The sequence below is a fragment of the Cajanus cajan genome, chromosome 3 (assembly GCF_000230855.2).
Source record: "Cajanus cajan strain Asha chromosome 3, NIPB_CcT2T_4, whole genome shotgun sequence".
Taxonomy (NCBI): Eukaryota; Viridiplantae; Streptophyta; class Magnoliopsida; order Fabales; family Fabaceae; genus Cajanus; species Cajanus cajan.
In genome coordinates, this window is record NC_138519.1 from 4,823,373 (window position 1) to 4,850,654 (window position 27,282).

At 31.9% G+C, this 27,282-nt stretch overlaps 2 protein-coding genes across 6 annotated transcripts; one reads left to right on the forward strand and one right to left on the reverse strand.

Moving 5' to 3' along the window:
- Positions 1 to 1,559: 1,559 nt before the first annotated feature.
- LOC109796294 (Protein kinase superfamily protein) lies at positions 1,560 to 6,044 on the forward strand. Its single transcript, XM_020355982.3, has 9 exons — positions 1,560 to 1,720; positions 2,316 to 2,475; positions 2,649 to 2,739; positions 2,835 to 2,909; positions 2,977 to 3,065; positions 3,249 to 3,367; positions 3,975 to 4,115; positions 4,674 to 4,750; positions 5,782 to 6,044. The coding sequence occupies exons 1-9, from the start codon at positions 1,630 to 1,632 to the stop codon at positions 5,926 to 5,928; spliced, it is 990 nt and encodes a 329-aa protein (XP_020211571.1). The 5' UTR covers positions 1,560 to 1,629; the 3' UTR covers positions 5,929 to 6,044.
- A 3,289-nt stretch (positions 6,045 to 9,333) lies between these two features.
- Positions 9,334 to 20,394, reverse strand: LOC109800040 (uncharacterized). Of its 5 annotated transcripts, none has more exons than XM_029271851.2 (12): positions 20,247 to 20,394; positions 19,990 to 20,141; positions 19,471 to 19,537; positions 16,577 to 19,327; positions 16,424 to 16,484; positions 16,280 to 16,332; positions 12,891 to 13,064; positions 11,981 to 12,133; positions 11,496 to 11,894; positions 11,333 to 11,406; positions 9,956 to 10,509; positions 9,334 to 9,561 (listed from the first exon to the last, which is right to left on the reverse strand). In XM_029271851.2, the coding sequence occupies exons 7-12, from the start codon at positions 13,027 to 13,029 to the stop codon at positions 9,534 to 9,536; spliced, it is 1,347 nt and encodes a 448-aa protein (XP_029127684.2). In that variant the 5' UTR covers positions 13,030 to 13,064; positions 16,280 to 16,332; positions 16,424 to 16,484; positions 16,577 to 19,327; positions 19,471 to 19,537; positions 19,990 to 20,141; positions 20,247 to 20,394; the 3' UTR covers positions 9,334 to 9,533. The 5 variants fall into 5 exon arrangements, with proteins under 5 accessions (XP_029127684.2, XP_082926384.1, XP_082926385.1 ...); XM_083070258.1 differs by lacking the exon at positions 20,247 to 20,394 and having other exon boundaries at positions 16,577 to 16,715; positions 17,552 to 19,327; positions 19,990 to 20,235; XM_083070259.1 differs by lacking the exon at positions 20,247 to 20,394 and having other exon boundaries at positions 19,471 to 19,529; positions 19,990 to 20,235.
- Positions 20,395 to 27,282: the final 6,888 nt, after the last annotated feature.

A 27,282-nucleotide genomic window follows, 5' to 3' on the forward strand; every position in this document is an offset into this window, starting at 1 on the left:
TATTTGAGTGCGTTTTCAAAAATACTATAGTTATAATTTGTTAATATTTTTTTAATAAAGAACACACACTCACTTAACCATTTATTGTTATATATGTATTATTTTAACAAGGTAACATTTTTTTAAAGGAAGATAAAGTTGATATTAAACAATATGAAATTGTTATAAATTTATCTATTTAAACCTCCAAAAGAAGTTTAATATTAATAGACAACTACTTCAATGACAAGATTTTTTTTTTTGTTTTGATTATTTAAATTTGTAGACTTTTAATTAAGTTTAATGTTATATACATTATACTTACACCGAATATTTTTTATTTTAGATTATAGGTTGTTTTAGATTGAATTTTATTTTAAATTAGAGTTCTTTTGAAAAAAAATTAGATGAATTGGTGGGTCAGTCCATTTAGCCCACTAAACATGATAGACTAAGTTGGGTTAGAAAATTTTAAATATTAAAATTGGTGAGACAGGTCAGACCAACCTACTTAGAAAGTATATATATATATATATATATATATATATATATATATATATATATATATATATATATATATATATATATATATATATATATATAAATATAAAAGGAGCGTTTTATATATAATCATGGTTTAGGAGTTTATTTACTCCAAAATAAGTTTCGGTAGATTAACTTTACTCAATAACTCATATTTTACATTGAATTTCAATAATTCAATTGTTGATTTAAAAGTTTTTAATATATAGATTGTCTGCAATTTTTTTTAAAATTTGAAAATCATATGATACTTCATTATATAGATTCAAATCCATGTATAAATTTATTTTATGATTATCTATCAATTTTAATTAATGAAATGAATTATCAAATAGTTGTCAAATTTTTTAAAAATTAGCAAATTTGATCTATGCATTAAGAATTTTTTACTTAATGGATGGATTGTTGAAATTTGATGTGAAACATTTATTAAATGAAGTAAATTTATCAATATTTGCTCTTAGAATAAGTGGAATTCTTCTGTCTCCTTATTCTAAAAATAACCCTTATTAGACTAAATTTTAGTGATCTAATTGTTATATTAATTTTTCTTAATAAATATATCAAATTTAAAATTTTTTAATTTTATGAAAAGAGTTCAAATGACATCTAAGTATAACTTTTACTAATTATTACATTGCTAAATAATTTTATATTAGAAGTGAATTTTGTCAATTCAAATATTAAATTAACTTTATATCACCTTGTATGTTTATATAAAACTTTGTTAAAATTTAACAATAATATGAAAATAATCAAAGTATTTATATTTTAATATATTTTGAATAAATATATTAAGTTAATTTTATTTTATAAAAATAAAATATTAAATCATTTTAAATTAATATAAAATTTTGTATATATAATCTTGAAGTAAATTTTTTTAATTAATAATAAATTTTAAAAAATTTATATTTAATTAAAATTTATTTAACATGTAAAAAATATTACTGATTATATATATATATATATTAATAAATTTTTAATTTTTATACTCAACAGAAAATGCAAAAAGAAGAAAAGGAAAAAAGATGCATAATGAAGGAACGGATTGTGTGATGGAGAGGGGGCACTGTTAGTGTTGGTTAAGGGAAGAGGGAAAAGGGGATGAGGAGTGCACACGTGGGAGTCATGCCCTCTTCTACATGCTTCCCTTCACTTCTTCCACCTTCTTTCACCAAATCCAAATCATCACCAAGTAAGTTAATGTCGCCTAATGAGTATTTCTTTAAATTGTGCTTCTGAATGCAATTTCGTGCTTTTAAAGTCTGTGTTTGTGTGTGTTTTACTCTATTGGAGAAAATTCAGTTTCAGTTAGTTGTTTTTTGTTGGTATGCTTATTGTAATAGTTATTGTAGAAAGGGTATGGAGACTAAAGATTACTCAGTTTAACAAATTATAATGACTGTGCGGCAGCTTTGTGCTATGACTTTGCGAAATTTGTATCCTGATTTCAGTTATTTAGAGACTGTTCGGATAAACTTATCCAGAAGCTATCCTGGAAGAAAAATTATGAAAGAAAAATGAAATAAATTTCTCCATAAGTTAAATCTAGCTTATGCTTAAGCTTAATAGGAAAATTTTGAAGAAGCTATATGATAGAACTTCTACAAATTAACTTATGTATAACCAAATTTTAGCTTATGAAAAAATTATTTCATTTTCTCTTCCTTTTATTTCTTCCTAAAAGTACTTTAGGAGAAGTTTATTGAAATAGGCCCTTAATGTCATTGAGATATATCTTGATGAAACATAATGGTGGTTTGGTTTCTAAGCGTATAGTTCTTTATTAGAGTTCAGCATGAGCCTGAGTGAGGATCCAGTTCGTGAGTGGATTCTTTCTGATGGAAAAGCTACAAAGATAACGAAAATTAGCCCTGTTGGTGGGGGTTGTATCAATTTTGCTAATCGCTATGACACTGACGCTGGTTCATTCTTTGTTAAAACAAACAGGTATAGAACTTGGGGCCTTCTGTTTTTGGTTTGGTGGTTGAACTGTGCCTTGGGATTGAAAATTTCATTTTGAATGTGTTGAATTGTTTCAATCATCTTGTAGCAAAAGCTTCATTCCTTTGCTTCTTATTATGCCAAGTTCTATGCTGTTGAAAGTTGAAACTCTATATCAGGAGTATTGGACCATCCATGTTTGAAGCTGAGGCTCTAGGTTTAGGAGCTATGTATGAAACTGGAACTATCCGTGTACCTAAGCCGTATAAGGTGAGAATATTTAACATTAGTGTTGTGAGAACTAATATTTACTACTTATATCATGCTGGAGGGAACTTGAGTTAACTTGTTGCTAGGAGTTGTAGGTTGGACCGCTACCTGCTGGTGGTTCTTTCATCATTATGGAATTCATACAATTCGGTGCATCTAGAAGCAATCAGGTGAGATTACTAGAAATTGCTACTATTAGGAAAATGTATCGACCTTGTTGTAATCATTGCTTCCCAGTCTGATCTAGGGAGGAAGCTTGCTGAAATGCATAAAGCTGGAAAATCTAGTAAAGGCTATGGTTTCGATGTTGATAACACCATTGGCAGGTTTAATGCACCTTCATCATGAAATTGGTCATTGTTGTTGTAATTGTTATTGTTATCATTTATCACAACTCTTTTGTCTTTTCATAATACCTGGGCATGTCCTACGTGTCAGGATATATCAGTTAATCAGTTATTATCTATTGTTTGTTCTAATTGATATCTAATAATATTATGTATATGTAGCACTCCACAAATAAACACCTGGTCATCAGACTGGGTTCAATTTTATGGAGAGCATAGACTGGGATACCAGTTGAAATTGGCATTAGACCAGTACGGCGACAGAACCATTTATGAAAAAGGTAATTATGTTCTGATACTACTGTTCTTTCCATCAATTAATTTTAGCTGTACATCGCATTTTTGTCTTTGGCATATTTAGATTGAATAAAATAAGCAGGTAAATGGAACTTGAATTCACAAACATATTGAATACATGGAAGAGTACATTAACTCATTAAGTACATTGACATAGGGAAAATGAGAGGCTATTCTTTTCTCATGGATAGCTGTATATATTTTGACCTTTCATTTAGTGACAATTTCCTGTTTTCACCATTTTTCTTGGTGGAGTAACCACAGAACATATGTCTTCGAGAGTCTAACTGGAAGTAAGAATTCAGTACCTTTAGGGAAGAGATTATTAAGGCATTCTAAATATTTTATATTTTTATTAAATTTAGAATCTAAATCTTTAGTAAGTATTATATATATTACAGGAATATTACATAATAAACTAAGTATCACTAAGCACTAATAGCTATGTTTCTCAAACTTGCCTTTTGTTCTCGATCTTTGCTCATTATAATGTCGATTCTTTATAAGTATTGCCATATAATGTTCTGTTTGTGACTTTGTGTTAAAACTTCCAAAATGACTTCATATATATCTTCTTGACATGTTCTATAGGACAGAGACTGGTGAAAAGCATGGGACCCCTGTTTACCAATGTGGTCATAGAACCATGCTTACTACATGGAGACCTCTGGAGTGGAAACATCAGCTCTGACAAAAATGGAGAGCCTGTCATATTGGACCCTGCATGTTATTGTAAGTCAAGCATTTGTGAATAGGTGGTCTATGGCTGCTTAAGTTTGGAACCAGATTAATAGTTGATGTTTGTGTCACAGGAAAATTTAACATAAAAATACCAAGGAAAAGTAAAAGGATCTTGTTTGAATTTGGGAAATTGTGACTGCTGATATATATGGTTCACTATTTAAACCTGCCAAAATAGTTAACATAAATTATAAAATGGTGAAGCATGAAGAAGTGTGAGAGTAGACTTCTAAATGAGTTGTAATGTCTCTTGGTGAGCTTTCATAGCCACTTTTTTTACTATGCCCAAGGCTCAATTTTAGCATATTTTGATATTTTATCAAACACATTTTGAAAAGCCTTTATTGAGCTAGGAATGGGAAGTGAAAAATGCAGTTCAATTAAGTTGCAGCCCTAGAACCCTAGAATTATTACGTGAAAGCTAGGTCCTCTAATTTTTTTCTTATTGGGGTTAATGCTTGCTAATAAGTGAATGTGAGACTGGAAAGATCATACAATCTTTGACGAAAAAATTGGGCTCAGTTGTGGCTGTTTTGTCTTATTCTGTAGATGGACACAGTGAAGCAGAATTTGGTATGTCTTGGTGTGCTGGCTTTGGAGGATCATTCTATAATTCTTATTTTGAGGTAATACTGTTTGCTGACATATGGTATAAAGGATTCATAATTGTCTTACTCCAAATTTTCTTCCTCTGTGAATTTCTTTCTCTTTTTGTTGTTTGTTTATATCGGAATGCATGCAAGTAGTGTCAAGATTTTTTGTATATCGGCTAACCATAATCATGTAATTATGGTACTTAGGATATTTGTGATTCTTGTAATTATTACATTGATTCTATATAATATAGAGCCTCGGCCGTGTATTTCAAGAACACGGAATTAAAATGTCTCTTGTTTTCTCTCTTAAACGTAGTACTAGAGTCTAGCATGAGGTGACCCTAATTTGTGTCTTCCCGGTGGACTCACTGTCCATTGATGAACTTTTTTCTTCTCGTAATTGTGTTTCAACTCCAGTTCGGAGTCCCCACATCTGTGTCTGACAGTTGATACTGTCACTTGTGAGATCAAATCCAAATTTGGGTATGTCACTTGTGAGTTCAAATCCAAAATTTGATCGTGTGGTAAACCTCTTAAACTGATCCGAAAATGTGGTTATTTTTTATTTGCATTTGTTAGTGTGTGATCAAATAATATTAAACAACGTAGGCACAGAGTTGGGATTCAAATTTTGGTGTCGTCATTGTAATTTTGATGGATAAAAAGAAAAGAGTCGACCTAGTGGTGGAGAGGGAGGTAATATGTGCAAAGTCTTAGATTTGAATTATGTTGTCATCATTGTAATTCGAGTAGATAAAAAAAATTATATTAAACAAGATAAATAACGCTTCCAGCAATATTCTGGCTCCAACCAATTTTTATTTTGTCAAATAAGATCTATCAAAATTAGTGATATGGTTTTTTGTGAAGTTTTAGGACAACAATCTTCATTAATAAAGTGAATATTTGTTAGGCTTCTCAATATCTTTGTTAAACTAGTTTATAGCTGGCTGGATATAATTGCCATGTTTCAAAGAAACACAATCTTGGTATTGGTTGGCATGTGAAATGTCAGTTCCATACAATAGTTTTCTGATAGTAATTTCAAATGATCTCTGCAGGTGATGCCTAAACAGCCAGGCTTTGAGGAGAGGAGAGACCTTTATATGCTATATCACTATTTAAATCATTATAATCTCTTTGGTTCTGGATACCGATCATCTGCCATGTCCATAATTGATGATTATCTTGCATTTTTAAAAGCTTAGGATTGCGTGCATTCTCGTCGAGCTTATATATGAATGAGGTTCTTTTCCTGTATACTTGACTACATACATTTCCCTAACCAACTCATTCAATGAAATGGAGGTGTTATTTATACCAATGCATCTTATTTGTCTCCTCAAGCATGATTAAGCTAACCTTGCGTTTTCGTTCAATTTCCCTTTATGTTGATGGTGATGAAAACTCGAGAGAAGGGAGGGGGTTGAATCGAGTTACCACTACACTAAGTAATCTAGGTAAACTTGAGCTTTATAAAATATGAATTTATAATCAGAGGGTAGAGTTCACCAAAAGGAATTACCACTAGTTAAATGTAGCTCATAAACCTCCCATTCATGTATAAGATATTTTGTCCTTCACTTACAGATAGAAAATTTAAAATATTTAACTATTTATTCCAGAATATTTTCATTTTGTAGTATGTGGTATTTTATATTTATTGTGCATGTTCTATAAATGTCCTGCAAACGAGAAATACATTTACATGTTAGTTTTTTTTTTTTTTTTGTAAACAAAGAATTTATTGAGATAGAAATGTGGGATAGAAAAGACAGAAACAAGAAATTTTCAGAAACTAGGAAAAAAGAAACAATATACATGTAAAACGCCACAAAATAATAATCATGTCAGTTATTTGAGGGTTAGTCTTCAAGGAATATTCTTTTTTGAGTTCTTCAGTACCATTGTGAATAATTTTGATACCCGAAAGATCAACCTCCTCCTAAAAGTTTTACACCGGAGGTCCACCTAAACATTCTTGTATAATGCGATTAATTGGATGTGTAAATATGGTTAATTTTGTTTTATAAATAGTTAAAAAAGAACGAACTTAATTGTATATAAATATATGATTAATAATGTCATGATTCGTGAAGTTATTGAAATATTTAATTAAATTTAATTTACATCAATGTCATGAAGTTATTCACTATCATACATAGTTATCAATATTATAAATGTGATGAATTTTTGTCTCACACTTGGCTAATAGTGTTAAAAAGTTATCGATCATTGTACGTGGTTAAATACATATATAGATATAGTAACTTTGCCTCAGAAGTCGTAAATGTTGCTATTAGATTCTTGAAATGTCTAATAATAGTTAACTAACTTAGAAATAAAATTAACTATTTGTATACATGATTGATTAATAAGGTACGCCGCGTGAATCCCATGTAGAGTGTAGACAATTTTATTTTTTGTATGATAATAATCATTATTCTTTCAACTATACTAAGAGACTAAAATAGTTTACAAGCTCTCAAGTTGCCCTTGAGATAAGCCGATGACATTGTATTTGAATTATTTTATGTTAGTAAATAACATCACAATATAGAACCTAGTAAATAATGGTGAGTCTAAATGTCTAATTATAATTATTGTGTCTTTATTAGAGCATGCAACCGGCAACATGTGACTTATGAGTTCTGAGATTGATTTAAAAAAAAAAGAAAAATCAATTCATCGTCATCTATCACCGGGGGAAAATATATATTCCTTGTTCTAATTTTGTGGTTGCATTTTTAATTTTAACAATGTCAAATTCAATTCTAGATATGTCCCTAGTTCAGGCTTCGACCCTCTTCCCATATCGATCCAAATGAGCTCAAAGGATCTATTTACAACTTTTACTTCATGAGCATAAGAAATTAACCAAACAAGTACTTAAATTGATTTTAAAGTTTAATACGGGATTATATGTGCTAGAGGGGTGAGCAACGGGTGGGTTTGGTCGGTTCGGGTGAAAAATGTCCAATCCGTTGTAAACCGACTTTGAAAAAATGTGAGCCATATCCGACCGACTGAGCTTTCGATTTGAGGCGGTTCGGGTTGAAACGGATTCGGATTTAAGCGGGTGGGTATAATCGGGTTTGAATTTTTTTGTAGACCAATTTATCTTAACGAAGATGAAGCTTAAAACGATAAAAAATATTTTTAAAATAGTGTATAAAAATAGAATGAAGGTGACAATAGATGGTGTAAATAGATTCGTAGTTGAAACAATTACAAACTAAAGAAGCAAAAATAAAATATAACAAAATTCATAGTTGTTACATGGAAAAGAAATATAAAGTTAGATTACAAAACCATAAGAAATCACGGTCACACAAAATGTACTCAAAATGGAGATAAGAAGATGGAAAAAAAAAAGACAAAGAAAGAAGCAAAAAGATAACTCTAAAAATGAACTAGTGTGTTGAGAAGTTGAATGAGGAAGGAGAAGACAAAATAAATATATAAGTTATGAGAAAAAGGAAAAAAATAAGTTACAAATTGATGGCTATATTATACTTGAAATAAAGACTTTTAAATTTGGACCATTGTTGTTTAGTTATACAAAAGTAATAAAAATTTAAACTTATCTCATTTTTGGTTGGGTTCGATTTTTAGCGGGTTTAAAAATTCAAAACCGAACCCACCCAATATAACTCATATAAAATCAAAATTTTAACCCGATTTATCCATAAGACCCGTTCGAACCCACCCAAAAGCAATATTTTTTTTCGGGTTTTTCGGGTTCGGTTCGGGTGTTGGTTTAATGCTCACCCCTATGCTAGATATGTTCAACTGCAAATTTATTTATTTATTTATCGTTCAAATTATGCAAGAAATCCATATTTCTTAACTGGAAACCATCATACATTTGATATCATATATAAAACTATTCTCAAGTATGCAACAAATCAAGGTTTAGTTTGGAAAATATAGCTTGAAAACTAGCTGAAAATTAAAAACTTGTAATGATTAAGTGATTAGAAAGTTATTAAACTTATTGAATTATAAATGGTCAGTAAAGTTATTTGTTAACATAGTTGAAAAAAATAAAATAATGTATATAAAATTTTATTTTATGGATAAAATATTTTTTTTTGTTAACTATTATAATTTTTATTTAGTTTCAACATATTGTAATTTTTAATTCAAAAAATATATTATTCTAATTTATTATTTTATGTTGAACATTCTCCTATTAATCTTATATCTTAAATATTCCCAACCAAGTTCAAAATAAAATGAAATTAATATGTTTAAATAAACATCATACTTTCGTCATGTTGATTAATATGATAATACTATTGCATACTATCTAGTCTAGTATGTATCTTAAAGTATAATGTTAAAATAATAAAATAAATTATGCACGCACATAATGGTTAAAATACCTGAAAAAAAAAAAGCTACCTTGATAAAAAAAAAAGGTTAAAATAAACTTTAATATAACATCTCCAAAAATAATAATAAAATCAAAATGGAATAACAAAACCTTATCTTATGTATAAAATAAAAAGTTAGTAAACATTTTAAGGTAAAAAGGAAATAAAATATACGAAACTAGAAACTACATGCTATTTGAAATAGCATCTTATATATCGCTTCAAGCTACTATGTTTTACCAAACACTAATAATATATTAATATAAGTCATAAGTCAAACAAACTATTCGATTAGGGATAAAAGCTAAAAATTATCAGTCTAAACGAAAATTATCAACAATGACTTTCTAGTAAGACAAATTTGTCAATGCAAAAGTACTAAAAAACAGATAAATTATTAGATAAACTCTATTCTCTTCAAGCTTTCCACAGCTTCAAGCAACAGCATCATTTTGTAGTCCACTACAAAAGTTAACAACAACAAAAGATAACAAAGGAGAATAGCATTAAAAAATAATAGGAGAATACAAAATGTAAGATATACTCCCTCTATTCTCTTTTTATAAGCAACAAAAAAATACATTTTTTTTTCTCAAATATAAACAAATTTCAACTACTTTTGTCTCATTTAGTAATACTTATCTTAAAGATATCTTTTCTTTAATACATGATCTTTTAATTGAACCACTTTTTTGAGTAAAGACAATTTAAGAAGAATATTATATAATTAGTAAAATTTAATAGTTAACTAATTTCTTTAATAAATGTGAAATCAGTTTTTTTTTTTTTTCTTATAATTAAGATCAGAAGGAATATATAATCATGAACATGAGCACATCAGTAACTGGGATTATACCTTGATAACCAGATCTTTAAATCCTCATCGCTAAACTTCTGAGTTCCATTTAGAGCATAAAAAGTTTCATCAATCTTTGCTGCTTCAGCCCCAGAATTGCCATGTTCCTCATCTGATGTTAGTAGAGGAACAGGAAGTAGTGGGGGAAATTCTTGGCTCATGTCATTGGCTAGCAGTGTTGAAAAATCCATTTCAGTTTGCACAGCAAGATCATTCACATGGTAGACACATGCGTCCTCGTTGAAAACTTTTCCATCAGCAGCATTTTCAACCTGGCTGATGTCTGCACTCCCATTACCATTGTTCATGAAATCACCAGAGCCGGATGTGTAGTATGCTACACCAAGCTGTTCCAGCGGTCGATACAATGCATCTTCCTCCAAAGTCCACGTAGTTGAAAATAACGATGCAAGGTTCGGCGTTTGAGTGCGCAGAGAATGCAGATACATGCAATTACAGATACAAAACTTATGGTTATGCAATTGAGGCCTGTGTCCTTTATAATCGCTGTGCTGTTTAATAGGATTAGTTTTCTTCGAAGATCGACGAGATCTCTGAAATAGATAAATATACAAATAGGTCATGATTCAGATACAACATAATAATGCCAAAATAATATGAACAGTGGAGACTAACTTATAATTATTATGTCTTCTAATAAATGTCGTCTTAGACTATTTTACATGGACTAAAAAAACTAATAAATAGATAAAAAAAGAACAGTGATTTTACAAAATTAACTTTATGATTAATCTTCTTTTTTGCTAGAAACAATACAACACAATAACCACTTTCTAAAGACTATTATGAAGGATATAAATAGAAAAGAGGTAATTAATACTACATTAAAAAGCTAATATGACACTTATTTAAGAAATTACTAATATGACTCTTAATATAGAACAGAAAGAGTAGTATGTTGTAACAAAAACGAAGGCTGCAATGAATTTAACCATAAGTATTGCAGATCTAGAAATAAAATATGTGAATTTAGAGGGAAGGAAATATGAAAAAAGAGAAGAAAGTACTTTGTAACTAACTCTGTAACTTCCTCACTTCCTGAATAGCATCAATATTGAAACAAAATTCAAAACTCTAGCATTTAGCAGCTTCATAAAACCATGCAGTAAAACTGAAACCGCATTGCAGACTTGCAATAAATCAATTTTCAAGTATATTTTGCCTATTTTGAAACACCTCAGTGCAGCAGTAAGGTTGCTGCCGTATGACTTGGTGGTCATGGATTCTCTTCACTCACAGGCCATGGCATAAGGCTGCTTACAATTGTTCATTTTTCAAAGACACCATTACCAGATACTTAAAGAATTTCTAGAAAAAAGTAAAATGAGGACACATGCACCATTGAAAAGAACAAACCTGTGAATAGTTTGTAGAGGTCCCCTTTTTAGGTCCTAGTACATTCTTAAGCCGGTGTCTTTGATTTGGAGTAGCTTCTCATAAGAAAGACAACAAATGTTACTCTTTATAGCTCACAGCTACAGCAGAAACAAATAAACAATAAACTTAAGTCCAAACTTACCATTGATTCCTGCTAAATCAACAGCAGCTCCCAAGAACTTTGTACGTGAAACATTAGGCCAACTAAGCCTTTTCCTTTTCAGCACTAATGATTCACTTTGTTCTCCCCCTATTTTAAGTCCTTGTGCTTTCCTTTTTGAACTCTGGGGTATCAGCCGTCCTGTGTTCACAAATGGATGCCGCGCTTGACTGTTGTTTACAATACTTTCCTCCACGGGAAGCCGCCCAGAGCCTCTTATATTTTCACTCGCTATTCTTCCATCTTTTTTCCACATTGCATATTTCCACATGCCACTTAGATCAGAAATCTTAATTGGCTTTTTGAAACACGGTATAGAGTCTATAGACCCATTGCACAGTTCTCGTAATAAGTTAAACAGATCATCATCAGCAGTCATAACTACAGAAGCAATGAGCAGATAGTGTCAGTTAATGATTGACATTTGTGGTTTCAAGTAAAACAAGCCAAAGATCTGAGAACTTAACGAAAATATGGCACATCAGAGATTTCTCTTATTTTCCCTGTGAGGGCATTTATGTCCATGTCAGGCAAGTGAACCTCCAAAAACACAAGGTTAAGCTCGTTCTTCTTCTCCTCAACAATTGATAAAGCTTCAGAAGCTAGTGAAGCAGTCACAACTAGTAGTACAAGAAAGAAAGGAAAAGTTTGAGAATAAATCAATCCAAAATATATAGAGTATGTACTGGGAGAGGTCATAAAGTTCATCAACAAGTAGGGAGAAGAGGAGATAATATCCCACTAGTTGAGCCTAAAGTAATAAAAAAAAAAAAAAAAAATTTATGGCTACATTAAAATATGTTATAAAATCATATGATAATCTCAGAGGACAAAGAAAGATCCATGCACGCACAATTTATATGCAGTCACATGCAGAGCTGTGTTCGCTAAAATTTTTATTTACTCCATCTTAATTGCATTCTTTTTTAACTATTGTATTTTAACTTAACTTTTTAAATTAACGGTGTTCTCTTTGGCCACTCCCATGATTTTAAATTGCGATTACAATTGTAGTTGTGGAGATTTCCAAAACCTTAATATTGCAATGAGATTGGGAGACCTCCAAAATCTTAATATTGCTTTAACAACTGCAGTTGCAAACCACAATTTAAAACCTAGGCCGGCCCAATTAAAACAATCTACTAATCTAGCTCCACCTCTGTACTTAACAATAAACATCGTTGGCTGACAGAGCAGAGTATGAATATGATCAATTTATCATCACTAAATTCACAATGGATAATCATGACTTAAATGTTCATAGATATGACAGATATCGTTATGGAACATCTAAAATTGAGTTTGCAAAGATATTTGAATGCAGTTAAACAGCATATAATCCATAGATATAAGAAATATATATCCAATACCAATTACCTTCATATCCAAGGCTATGAAGCATTTTTGATACAGCAGCTAGAAATGTTAGGTTGGCATCTACAACCAAAACTTTCACCCCCGGTATTGGACAAATGTACTTGCTCAAATCAACTGTCTGGAACTTGATATAGTCCATTTTAGAGAGAGTATGTTACAGAGAAGTATATCTGCCTGAAGAAAATGTTGAGTGGGAGAGGAAATTAGGAGAGGAAGTTTTACATTTAAATATCACATCCATATACTATATTTTTGTATATAAATTGCTTTTAGCAATAAACTCTTTAATTGTATAACGCTAATCTCCCAAACCATAGGTGGAGGGCAGAAACCACTAAAATTCTGTTTCCAAATTTTTATGAGAATGGGTATCGACTTTGGAGAGCCAAATGTGAGCAATATTTCATGTTGGAGGAAGCCCCAAAAAGACAGATGGTGAGATCTTGATGGCCATAAGGTGAGGACGAGTGGCATGTGCTTTGAAATGAAGCTCCAATTACAAGGGTTAGAGGTTCAGCAAAAATTCTACTTGTTTGATTTACATGGAGTTGATGTAGTTTTGGGGCTGGAATGGTTGGGGGAATTGGGAGAGATCAAAGCCAACTTCAAGGAGTTCACACTTAAATTTAAGAAAGAAGGGAAAGGAGTGGTACTTAGAGGGGACCCATCTCTCAACAAGGCTTCTGTTTCAGTTCAAACCATGGTAAAAATGATGGAGGAGGTAGAGCAAGGGTTTTTGATAGATTGCTATATGACTGAATTAAAACAGCAACCAGAGGAGCCATGTCCAGAGAGTGTGCAACAGCTACTTCAGGAGTTTGCAGAGGTTTATAAGGTATCTCAGGGGTTGCCTCCTAGAAAACAAGATCATGCCATTACCTTGAAGGAAGGAGCTTCAATTCCAAACCTGAGACCATATAGGCATCCACACTATCAGAAAACTAAAATTGAGAAACTAGTAGCTGAGATGTTGCATGCAGGAATCATTAGACTGAGTATTAGCCCGTACTCAAGTCCTATCATATTGGTGGGAAAGAAGAATGGGGGTTGGCACTTTTGTGTATATACTTTCTTAATAAGGTAATCATTCCTGACAAAATTTTCAATACTAGTGATTGATGAATTACTTGACAAATTAGCAAGAGCAACTTAATATGTTGTAGCAACTTAAACAAAACCTGGACCAAGCTCACCAGAGGATAGAGTTTTATGCAGACAAGAAGATACGAGAAGTAGAATTCAGTGTGGGTGATTGGGTGTATCTTAAGGTTCAACCGTACCAGTTGAAATCTTTAGCAAGGAAGAGGAATGATAAGTTGTCTCCACTTTATTATCGCCACTACAAGATCCTCCCAAGAATTGGTTCACTTGCATAAAAGTTAGAGTTGCCAAAGCATGCTCGTATCCATCCTGTTTTTCATGTATGCATACTGAAGAAGGCATTGGCAGCATCATCAGTGGCACAACCTCTACCAACAATCCTAACTGAGAAATGGGAGTTGCAACCCAACCAGAAGATGTTTTAGCTGTTAGGTATGGGAATGAGGGAGCAGCAGAAGCCCTCATTCGATGGGAGCATCTTCCTCCTAGTGAGGATTTGAGGGAACAATTTGTGGCCATTCAGGACAGTTTCCCCTCATTTCCCCTTGATGACAAGGTGAAAGCTCTGAGGGGGAGTATTGATAAGAGGCCTGTGATTAAGCAACTGTATTTTAAAAGGAAGTAGTTGGGCTACAGATAGATGGGCCCATTTAGGGGTTAGTTTTTCTGTTATAAAATGTAAACCATTTTTACTTACTATAAAAGGGAAATAATGGGATACTATTAGGGGAATTTTGAATAGTTCGAAAGTTGTGAGGAGTGGTCCAGACCTCTTGAAATATCTGGAGTGTATCATTCTCTTAGGGAGATATTCCCTATAATTCAATAAAGATATACTTTCTTTGCTGTCTTGATTCACAAGTTTTATCAGTCTCGCATTGACTAAGATATGGCTTAAATAGAGCTTATAAATCTTGGACAATCCTCACCTTATAAGTTGATTTCGTGAAGTTGAGTTAATTTTTGTGGGATTGAATTAAGTCTTAAACCCAAATTCTAAGATGGAATTAGAAATTTAGAACCTATCTTAGATCTATTATCGGGTCACTTGCATTTGCCACGTTTCAGGCAATTGCCATGGATGTGAAGTGAAGTGTTGGAAAGGGGCTATTGTTCAAAAGGGATGACGACACTTTGACTATGAAAATATATATTGATGTTGACTATGTAGGTTCTATCACTAACAAAAAATCTACTTTTCGATACTGTATGTTTCTTGGAGATAGTCTAGTAACATGGAGGAGCAAAAAGCAAGATAGAGTATCTCGTTCTAGTGCAGAAGTTGAATTTCGAGCCTTTGCTCAAGGAATGTGTGAAGGACTCTAGATGAAAATCATTTTTGGATGACCTTAAAGTCACGATGGACAACCCCGTGCAGCTGTACTGTGACGACAATAAGTCTGCCATGAGCATTGCCCATAATCCAATACAATATGACAAGATCAAATACATTGAGATTGACAGACACTTCATCAAAGATAATCTAGACAGAGGTTTTATGATTACAACGCATGTTCCTACAGAACTTCAGATAGCAGACATCTTTACAAAAGGGCTCCCTAAAGGTAGATTTCAAGATCTTGTAGGCAAGTTGGGAATGGTTGATACCCATTTACCAACTTGAGGGGGAGTGTTGTAAATATCCTAATTAGAGAAAATATCTACAGAATCTTCCTAATTAGAGAAAATATCTATAGAACCTTCCTATTTATTTTTCAGCATATTATAGTTTTTTATTTCCTTATTTTGGAGGATTAAATTGTTACAAATAGATGTAATGAGAATGTAATCCGTATGAATGAGATAATAAAATCATTCTCTCTTTTCAAATATAACAAAAAGGTGTAAAGTAAATAACTAGGATTTATTTACTTTTCTTCAACAAAACCAAAACCAAAAATTGATTCAATGAAAACTTTAGACTAGATCAACTCGAATCAAAATTGATTTGTTTGTCTGGTAAGACAGAATTAAAAACAAAATGATGGAAGCAGACCAAGTTGCTTTTCTTCTTCACACTCATCCACATCACATTACTCTTGTGTCCCACAAGAGACACAAACACAACAGTGATGCAACCACAACCATAATTTATAACCTTGTTAACAACGATTATCAAAAGGAACACCCAAAGAATTGGAAAAAAAATCGTTTCTCTTATATTTCATTCCAGATAAATCAACTCAGGTTAATTATATGATATAGGATATAGTTTTAACATTCATATTTAAAAACTATAGGTGTGTGAACTACTTTCAAAAGAAAAATAAAGAAACTAGAGAACTTACCTGTAATGAACTCTATTAAAATCCGCCAAACTTGATGATTCTTGTCTCAGATCCTGTACTCAAGCAAACTACTTTAAAACTGATATTAAAAGCTAAAGCCGTGAATTACCTTCAAAAGAAAAATAAAGAAACTAAAAAACTTACCTATGACGAGCGCTTCAAAAATCTGCCGAACTTGATGATTATTGTCAGGTACTTAGATCCTCTACCCAAGCAAATTATTTTAACATTGATATTGAAAAATTAAAGGTGTGTGAACCACTTTCAAAAGAAAAATAAAGAAACTAGAGAACTTACCGGCAACAATCGCTACCAAAATCCACCGAACTTGATGATTCTTGTCAGGTATTCAGATCCTGTACCCAAGCAAAAGAGAAGATGCGGCGGACCTGACGAGGCTCGGGATTTGTTGATTTGCAGTTCCTCGTTTAAAAACCTAAAATTTTGTCATTTGCTAAGAAAAGACGTAAATAAATACACATTGACTTTGACGGCTAATACAATGAATGAAATGAATTTAGCAAATATGGCACGATCTTAAATTCATAACGGAAGTTATCAAATTGCCATTCAAGTCATGAATTGTTAAGCTAATTTTTGAAGCCTGAATCATAAATAATACTCTCTTTGGTCCTTTTTTATAAGAAACAACCAACAGTGTAATTTCCACTATCACTTGTTTCTAATAAAAAGGACCAGAGGTAGTTTCAAATTGTCAAATTCAAAGACAATAAAAATAGCTAAAATATATCATGTAAATGATGTATAGTGCTCAATGTAACAATTTTAAATTAAAAAATTATCATAAATATCATGAAACAAAATCATAAGTCATAATTGAGTGTGTGAAACCTCTATTTAACAAGACTAAAAATAGAGAAACGGAATAAATGCACAAAAAAAGTGACAGTGTGAAATCCCTGTTTTAAAAGAACGAAAATAAAACATTTGAATAATTAAATAATGTTCATTCAATAATGCTCCTTCAATGCTCTTTCATTGAACAATTTCAATTAAATTTATCAGACTTTTTTTATTTCTTTAATAAGAAATGGTTAAAGAAAAGTAAAAAATAAAAAACAATGAATAGCTTAATCATGTGATTCGTATCAATGATATTTATAGTAAGATTCAAAGTTATCTACGATTCATCACATGGTATGAATTGTTGGCTACCAATTTGTATTGAATCAAGTGATCCAAATCAAGAATTGTAAGATTCTATTATTCTAATAATCATAACAACAAGCATAAATACCAGCCAACACTTACCAACACCTTTTTTCAGTGTTTAAGAACTTGAGCTACAAGAACATGAGGTACCTGTGACCAATAACATCCCACTCCATTCCAATAATTAGTCAAGACCTTGCTACATTAGGTTAAGGGCATGTTTGGAAGCACATCTAAGATCCACATACAAGTAAGAATCACATCAATTGATGGAGAAACTACTCTTTGTTGCTTCTATTGGATGTGGAGAGAGGATGATGATCTACGTTCTGGATTTGACTCCAAACACACACTAAATTGATTGGGGGCCCCTTGTACAATGTGCAGCATTAGCATTGACTAGTATCACCAAAATGAAAAAACCAAATATCAACCACCTATTTCTGGACTCACCACTTCACTACCGATCTTCACTCAAATTATTGGCAGAGATCTCATCATATGTGAAACCCTAATACTCTTATCACCTCATAGATTGACGGGATGCTTACTTGGAAATATGTCGTGCTGAAGTGGAATCCAACCTCTTCAACTGAAAACTTCCAATTTTGTGAGGGAATGCTAAGAGTCTCTCAGCAGGTAAGACCATACAATTACAGAGTAGTATTCTCTGAAGAATCTAAAGCACTCATACTAAGTTTCAGTTATTTTTAAGCCATTTTCAACCCTAACCAAATAGCTAGAAGTAATAGGTGATTTGTTAACAGGGTGCAAATTCTCTTTGACATACTGAATTAGATATCTACAGTTTGATCCTAACTGCTTAACTTGATGATTATCATACCCAGATACCAATACAAGTTACTGGTGGCCTTAAACTTTGACTGCAATTCAATCCAACTATTTATTTAGCCCTCGCCCAATATTATGAATTAACTTTTTCAATGAACAAACCTCTGATAATTAAAAGTATGCAATCAGAAACAAGATTAAATTTAAAGCTTGAGCTCTGAGGTTTTATAGAGCTACCATTACTTGTAGAGAACACTATAAACTACAATTTTGTAAAAGCAATGTCAATGTCAGTCACTCAGTTGATGTTTCATGATTGGTTAGGAAATTGAAAAACAACCTTGCAGAGTTTCAGTGTCAAAACTCCATTTTTTTATAGACTCTACTAGAACTAACATCAAAAGCAAGAATTTGACAATAGAATTTTATCATCACTGCATGCTGTCGTTTATATTGTACGGTTTCTTCTGATTCATCCAATTCAATCCCCTGGTTCTGGCTATATATAATATAAGACAGCATAATATGGGTAGTATTAGTTTGATAGTATAAAGAACTAAGGAACTGGGAATAACAACTATTTAAAAGGAGAAAACTAAACATAAACATGTTAAAAAAATAATGAGAAGCTGATAAAATAATGGAATCTTGCCTCTGAAACTCATCAAGAGCAGGATAATGAAACCTAATATTTGATTACATATATTCACAAGCCTAAGCTCAACTATAACATAATTAAAAGGTCCACAGATTGATACCATTTTATTGTCAGTTGTTCAATATTCTCCTAAACTCCTAATGGTACCAGAAGATCCGAAGCACAACATATGAGAGTTAGACAAAATGCAACATTTGGCACATTTTAAAAGATTAGAGCTTGAGACTTCCCTTGTTGTTTTTTGAGGCATCATTTTGAGGCCCACTGCCAAAGTTCTTGGATAGTTCTTCTCTCTGTTTTCACTGATTTGGTTAGAAAATTGTCATGTTTACCAGCTACTTCTTGAATTTGGTGATGCTGATTTTCCATTTTCTTAGAAAGGCAAAAAGGTTGAATTCTTTCTTGTTTTCAAAATCCTTCGGCTCCTGCAAATTTAAAGCACAAAGGTGTACTCTTAGACTCTAACTTGAAACAACAACACAGAGAATAGCATAAAGCAGGATACAAGTAACTTTAGAATAGATAATCCTTTGACTCAGAAGAAAAAATTTAAAGCACAAAGGTGTACCCTTTGTCTTTTTTCCCCTCCTTCAGTTACTTTCCACTCAGCATCATCCATTTCACCAACTGCTTCACTAGAAAGCCATGGGTATCAGAGTAAACCAGATTTAGATCACAGTAGAAAAAGATACATAACACAAATCATGAAATGCCAATTATGTTGCCCACAAATCTATAATGCATCTCCTGTCCCCCTGAACTCAACTACTCAACCCTGAAATATGGAAGCAAAACACACACACACATAAATTATTGGAAGGAAATTTTCCAAATTAGAACAAAAAGGTTAACCAATAATCACTCCTAAAACATGGAAGACCAGCTAAATGGTTAAATTATTATTCCCAAACTACAAATACTTCTACAACGAATTCCCCCTTCTTTTAAAAAATATTCCCTATAATTAATCCCCTGAAAAACAAAAAATCATCTATCATCATTGCACCGCTTTTATATAGAATTTTCACAATTGAATAAATACATGCAGATAAAGCCAAAGCGGAATGGAAAAGACAAAACTAAACACCTGTTCGTGGCAAAGTTAGAGACTGTGGTGGAACAGAAGCACCCACAAGTTCCATTCTATGATCCACACCTTGTTGTTTGGATTTGCACTTGTCACTTGTGACTCAACCGCAAAACATTGATATCAACGTCGGTGCAACCCTTTCATTGTATCTGAATCCAATGTTTGTGACTTCTAAATTAAGATTATGTTCCTCCGAAGTGTGATATGAAACGAAACTGTAACAAAAAAATAAAGGGATTTTTAATGATTCTGACCGGGAAATTTTCAAGTGAATCAGACTGAGCTGTCGTCAAACTCAGAGAAACTAAAAAACAAAAAATGTGTGCTGTGAATTTCTTAGGTATGATTACAAATTTATTATAATTGTTAAAAATATAAAATTTGCAGGTTACGAATATTTTAGACCATTTTAACATATATTGGTTATGAAGTTCAATCGGTAAATAATTGGTTCCATTTAGAGATCGCACCGGCGAGGATTTACGCCTAAAATTGGTTACGGATAATAAATAAATAAGGTAATTGAGAGATAGATAATTTTTTATCCATTTATAAACGAGGCAGGGGTGGGTTCGATGATATCTATATTTGTGGGTATCCGTTTAGTAATATTTTTTAAATATCCTAATTATCCTTGTATCACATAACCTAAAAACTACACTCTCTCATCTTTGTGATATGATACTTTCACTTACTTGTCAGATTAATGTATTTTAAGTTATTGATTATAATGTATTTTTATTATTATTTCAACAAAATTAACGTTAAATACAAGTTCAAAATTAACATTGAATTTTTATTTTTAATATTTTAATGAAATTAAATATAAACTTAAAATTATTTGTAATATAATTTTTTTAATTTCTTAAAAAATTTATAAATATCCGTGGGTATTCAAGAAATTCATGAATACTCGCGTAAATATGGGATAGATATGAGGTCAATTTTCATCTAGCGGGGCGGGGACGGATTTACTATTACCCGCCCTCATGGGACCGCCATTCCTAGTTCCATTTAGAGATGGCAAAAATACCCGCACCGGCGGGTATTTGTGGGTAAAATCCGTTATGGATAATAAATGGATAGGCTAATTGGGTACCCGCGAATAATGGGGACGGATAATTTTTTATCCGTTTATAAATGGGGCGGGGGCGGGTATGATAATATTCATACCCGCGGGTACCCGTTTAATAATATATATTAAATATCCTAATTATCTTTGCACCACATAACCCTAAAACTATACTCTAATCTTATTTTCTTGTCATAGAATTATGTTGGATGTAATTTGATTAATTTTCTAGCTTTGATTAGACCAATAAGATTTATGTATTTTAAGTTATTGATTATCTTGCATTTTTATTATTATTTCAACAGAATTAACGTTAAATACAAATTAAAAATTAACATTGAATTTTTATTTTTAATATTTCAATGACATTAAATATAAATTTAAAATTATTTGTAATATAATTTTTTTAATTTCTTAAAAAATCTATAAATATCCATGGATATTCGTGGGTATTCAAGAAATTCATGGATACCCGCTTAATGGATACCTGCGTGGATATGCGGTGGGTATGGAACCAATTTTCATATAGCAGAGCGAAGATGAGTTTACTATTACCCGCCCCCACGAGGCTCCATTGCCATCCCTAGTTCCATTGTTGTTATGATAACCAAATCAATATTTGGTGACCAATAATACATGAAAAATCATATTAGTTAAACATTTACAATTATTACACTTATTAGTAATTTTATATAAAAAACATTATCAATTTAAATGGTGAATTATAATTTTATATTACATTATATATTTATCAAAATTTATTAAAATTTAATAAAAATTAAAAAATAATTAAATTGTTCATATTTTAATATGAGTTAATCACTTATACACTGTCAGTGTAAAGTTTTTTTTACAGTGACAACCAATCATATCTTTTAATAGTGACATGTCAGTTGCTTATTTAATGAAATAATAATAAAATATACAACTTTAAAAGATATGATTGGTTGCTAGTGTAAAAAATTTTACACTAGTTATGTATGGATGATTAACTCTTTTAATATATCATAAATGTAAATTGATTTTAATTTATACAAATGTGTTATAAATAATTTTAAATAAATATAAAATCTTATATATGATATTGAAGGAGAAAAATTTTTCAATCTAACAATAAATTTTAAAAAATAATTATTCAATTAAAAATTATTAAACAATATAATAATTGATAAAAATTATATCGGTATAATTTATCTTCCCCTATAATAATATATATAACAATTTAAAGATAAACATTATAAAATAACAATTATTTTATAAAACCTGAAAATTATTCTATACTTATTTTTTTAAGTAATTAAAGTCATGAGTTAATTTGAATTAGAGTCGATAAAATAAAATAAATTTATTAGATTATGTGACACCCTCTACCCCATTATTAATATACAACAAATGTAACAATAAAATATTTCTTTTCTTCTTTTTGGGTAAATAAAATCTTTCATAGTTGACAAATATTTCAAATATCACAAGGTAGAAGATTCACATTCGTAACTCATAAATCATAACTCCAGTGTAGAAATTATAAAAGAAAAGAAGTTAAGATTTTCAATACAATTTAGTGAAAAATAAGAAATCATATATATACAAATAATAATAAAGGAAATATAAATTAACTCCAGTAAAGGTGGCAGTGCCTCCTAGTTAGGAATCAATTTATATTTTCCAAATCATGTAATAAAATATAACAAAGATATTCATTCTGGTCTTTTATCAAGAACGTTCAAATTACAATTCTTAACATACAATTTCCTTGAATTATAAACTTTATCTACGTTATCTCTTCGTTAGAAATTACAAAGAAGAGAAACTAAAGTTATTAAAACAATAACATATTAAACTAAAAATAACTATGCCCCGATGTCACATCCTATCAGAGCATGCCCCACTGAAGCCTTAAGTCTCATCACCAACATCCCCATGATGCTGATCATCTGCAACACAATTTAAAACATATACAAAAACAACAAGGGAGTGAGAAACATCTCACTCAGTTTCAGGTGCAGAAATAAAGGTTAAATAGCACCCACACACACACAACAAATATAAGTCACATGTAAATAACCTACATACATAAATAATCAAATATCACATATATATTCATTTATCATGCTATGATGTCATGGACTCAACTCATAAATGCATGCATGTGGCGCCATACGGAAGATTCACAATTCATCGTTGGTGACCCTAAGGTACACCTGGTTACATCACTGGTGACCCTAAGGTACACCTTGTTAGCATGTTACATCGTGGGTGACCCTAAGGTACACCTTGTTAGTCGTGGGTGTCCCTAAGGTACACCTTGTTAGTCGTGGGTGACCATAAGGTACACCTTGTTAGTCGTGGGTATGCGGCCTCAGCGGCACACCTGGAGTAATATATGCATATGATGCATGTCATACATTCATAATCTCATGGACTCAACATTTAACTTATTACATAATTTCATTTAGTACATCATATCATTATTTGTCATAGTATCATAATCATAGTTTGTCTCAATAGTCCATTCTTAGGTCTCATGTCATTTGTCCATATTTCACATGGTCATGTCATTCATACTCCTCATAAGGTCCGCACAAGAATTCACAGAGAGCATTCTTGTTCATATTAAAACTCATTTATTATTAACATTAATTTCATACTCATTTATTACTTTCAACAAAGAACAAAGTATAATAAATAGAAAATCGGACAGAACAACGGCACATTTAACAAAAACAGAGTAGAGTAAATAGAAAATCAAACAGAACAACGGCACCTTCAACAAAGAACAAAGTAAAGTAAATAGAAAATCAAACAGAACAACGGCATCCTCAACAAGGAACAAAATAGAGTAAATAGAAAATCAGACAGAACAACGTCAAGGGATTGGGAGCCAATCCGACAAACAACTATCCAACAATTATCCCCACACCCCTGAGCGAGGTTCTCACTCCCCCCCTTACCTGGATAGGCGGAGTTGGAACTTGGGCAGGGCCTCCTCTGGATTCTCTCTTTCTTCCCTCTCTTTCTTTCTTTCTTTCTCTCTCTTTCTCTCTCTCTCTCTCCTCTTTCTCTCTCTAAGATTACCACTTCTTGCTCAATATAAATTTTTCACCCCCCCTTGGCCCTATTTATAGGCCTCCTGGCGCAACCGGAACGGCCGTACTGATTTCGGAACGGCCCGTTCCGGATCCTTCAAACGTGGGCAAATTTCTCAACTGGAACGGCCCGTTCCAAAATCGGAACGGCCCGTTCTCAAAAAGCAGAACGGCCCGTTCTGAAACCAGAACGGCCCGTTCTCAAACCCAGCAGAACGGCCCGTTCTCCCTCCGGAACGGCCCGTTCTCCTTAATGGAACGGCCTGTTCTGGGCCCGTTCCCAACCTAAAATTTTAGCTTATTTTAAATGCTCAGAACGGCCCGTTCCACTTTCGGAACAGCCCGTTCCGAGTTACTCAAATGCCCCTAATACCTTTATAAAATTACGAAAATGCCATCAATAATTACGAAAATGCCATTATTAATAAAAATATCCTTTTAAGGAAATTGGGGTGTTACAATTCTCCCCTCCTTTTAGAAATTTCGTCCCCGAAATTTACCTGAAAACAAAAATAGATAAGTTTCTCGCATCTTGCTTTCTAACTCCCATGTAGCACTTTCTTCAAAATTTCCTTATTGATGTACAACTCTATCAATCTCTCCAAGAAATGTCTAATGTTAATAAGTTCAAAGTGAGCAGACCTGGTAAGCCTATCCATTAATCCAAATAAGATCAAATTTCTTAAGAATATCATACATAACTACAACTAAATCCATAGATACAGAATCTTATTTTCAAATTAGAACGTCTAAAGGTTGTATTAAATCTGAAAGTTTTTGGTGTTCGACCTTAGCTTTCTAACATACTAAGCAAGCATACACAAATTCCTCCACTTCCTCCGTCATCTTAGGCCACCAAAACATCTTCTTAAAATATTGATACATCTTAGTAACTCCTAGATGAATACTAAGACTGCTCTTATGACCTTCTTCCAAGATTGCTCTCTTAAGTTCTGGCACATTTGGAATATACAACCCATCCTTAAATCTCAACACTTCATCCACTCCAAATTTAAACTTACTTTCTACACCTTGATTCAACTTCTCTACTTCTCTTTAGACCATCATGTTTCCGCTGCGCCACTCTGATACATTTCAGTAACTCTTAAATAAATGCTAAAAATATTCTTATGTCCTTTCTCTAAGATCATCTTCCTTAATTTGGGTTTACTAGGCACATAGATTATATCCTTGTATCCCGAAACACCATCAACTTCCATTTGTAAAAGGCTATTTATATTCTTACCAATCTTTTTCACTTGGGTCACTAAGAAAGAATCTAACTCCTGAGTCTTCTAATCTCATTATTAATCCTTTCAACATATTCAATTCAATGTTCCTAAGGGTGAGCTCACACATCATGCTTAAGTTTCTAATCTACTCAATCAAATTCAACCCTTAAATCATCAAAATGATAGATAAATGTTCATCCTACTCAGGACATTTGTCACCATATTAGTTTAACTTGTATAATTTTCTCCAATGATTAGGCACCTAATTGTAAGTTCACTATGTACTCATACTCGGTCTTCAAGTCTTACCACTTTATTTATACTCCAAGAAAACTCTTATTCACTACCTTGTCCTATAATCTCATACCTGGCCACCAAAATGAATCGACTAATATGCTTATTCAATATCCTTTGAATAATCCATTCGTTAATCGAGTCATACATAATCCCTTACTACTAAGAGTAATTTCACAAATCAAACTTAAATTCCTAACTTGAGCCAAAAGATATATCTCTTTGATCATAAAGAAAGATAAATATAGATATTTCCTATTCAAAGCATCGACTGCTATAGGTTTACTCAGATAACAACTAAGATTAAAATCTTAATCCTTACAATTTCCAACTATCTCTTCTATCTCATATTCAATTTCTTCGGATCAAACAGATATTTAAGATCCTTATAATCACTAAACATCTCAATAATGTTTCTAAAATCTCAAGCGTAACTATTACAACTTCTAATTCAAGGTAATTTCTCTCATGAATTTTCTATTTCCTATATGCTTAAAAACATAAGTTACTACCTTTGCATCAAAAATCCACCCAAACCTGTCTTCAAAGTCATCACTATATCCCACATAAGACTTACTAGAGTCAGGTAATATTATCACTAGTCAATTTTGCCATAAGAGTTAGAACTACTCTTATACTTACTATCTCACATAAAGACAATACCCCTCATAGTGAATGTAGTCAAGGGCAATGCTATCCTAGAAATTCTTTCAATAAATCTCCAATAGTAAGCCTCATAAAACTTTTATTCTCGCTAACTTGCTTAGATATCTCTCTGCTTAAACATAACTTCTACCTAAGACAGATTCATGTTCACCTTAACTGAAATTTACAGGGACTAGAAAACTTAACATACAACCGTCTTGGATATATCTTCACCTTCAACTACAATATGATCATATCACATCCTAAGATCAATATCACTAACCATACAACATTCACCACTTGATCCCTAAGGTCTTCTATTCACATATCGACATACATGCACATCAAGTCATATTAGAATGCCTACTTTAAACCTTCATATATATCATCCATAAGCATGTACATGAACAACCTTTACCACATAGCATCATATAACCTTAAACAACCTCTCAATCTACACGAAAACACCTCAAAACATGTCAATTCTTATCCTTGCATTGCCTACTAACCCGAAAACATTAGTATACAGACTAACTTCTATTTTTAACAACTATCAAAGAAAACAACACATAAAGAGTTCTACTCATCCACGTGATATCAACCTATCACTAAGTGAATAGGCTACAACTCTTAGTGAGACATGAGATTTTTAAAAAAATCATTTTCTTAGCTAAAAATTCAAAAATCACCATAGATATATTCAATGCTTACCACTAGACCTTTGATCACCAAAGTTGCTGTAACGGGAGTGCAAACATTCTCTACACTAACGCATCAGCATCTATGCCACAAAATACCTTAATCCTTCTAAACTTACTCCTTTCCACCTGAAATTCATATCAAAGTTTCCCACTACAAATCTAAACCAAATAACTCACCTATTCAGTACAAAAGGCTTAGAAAATAAAATTTTCATGCAACCATCAAACTCTAAAAATCATCAACACTTCAATCTCTCCTT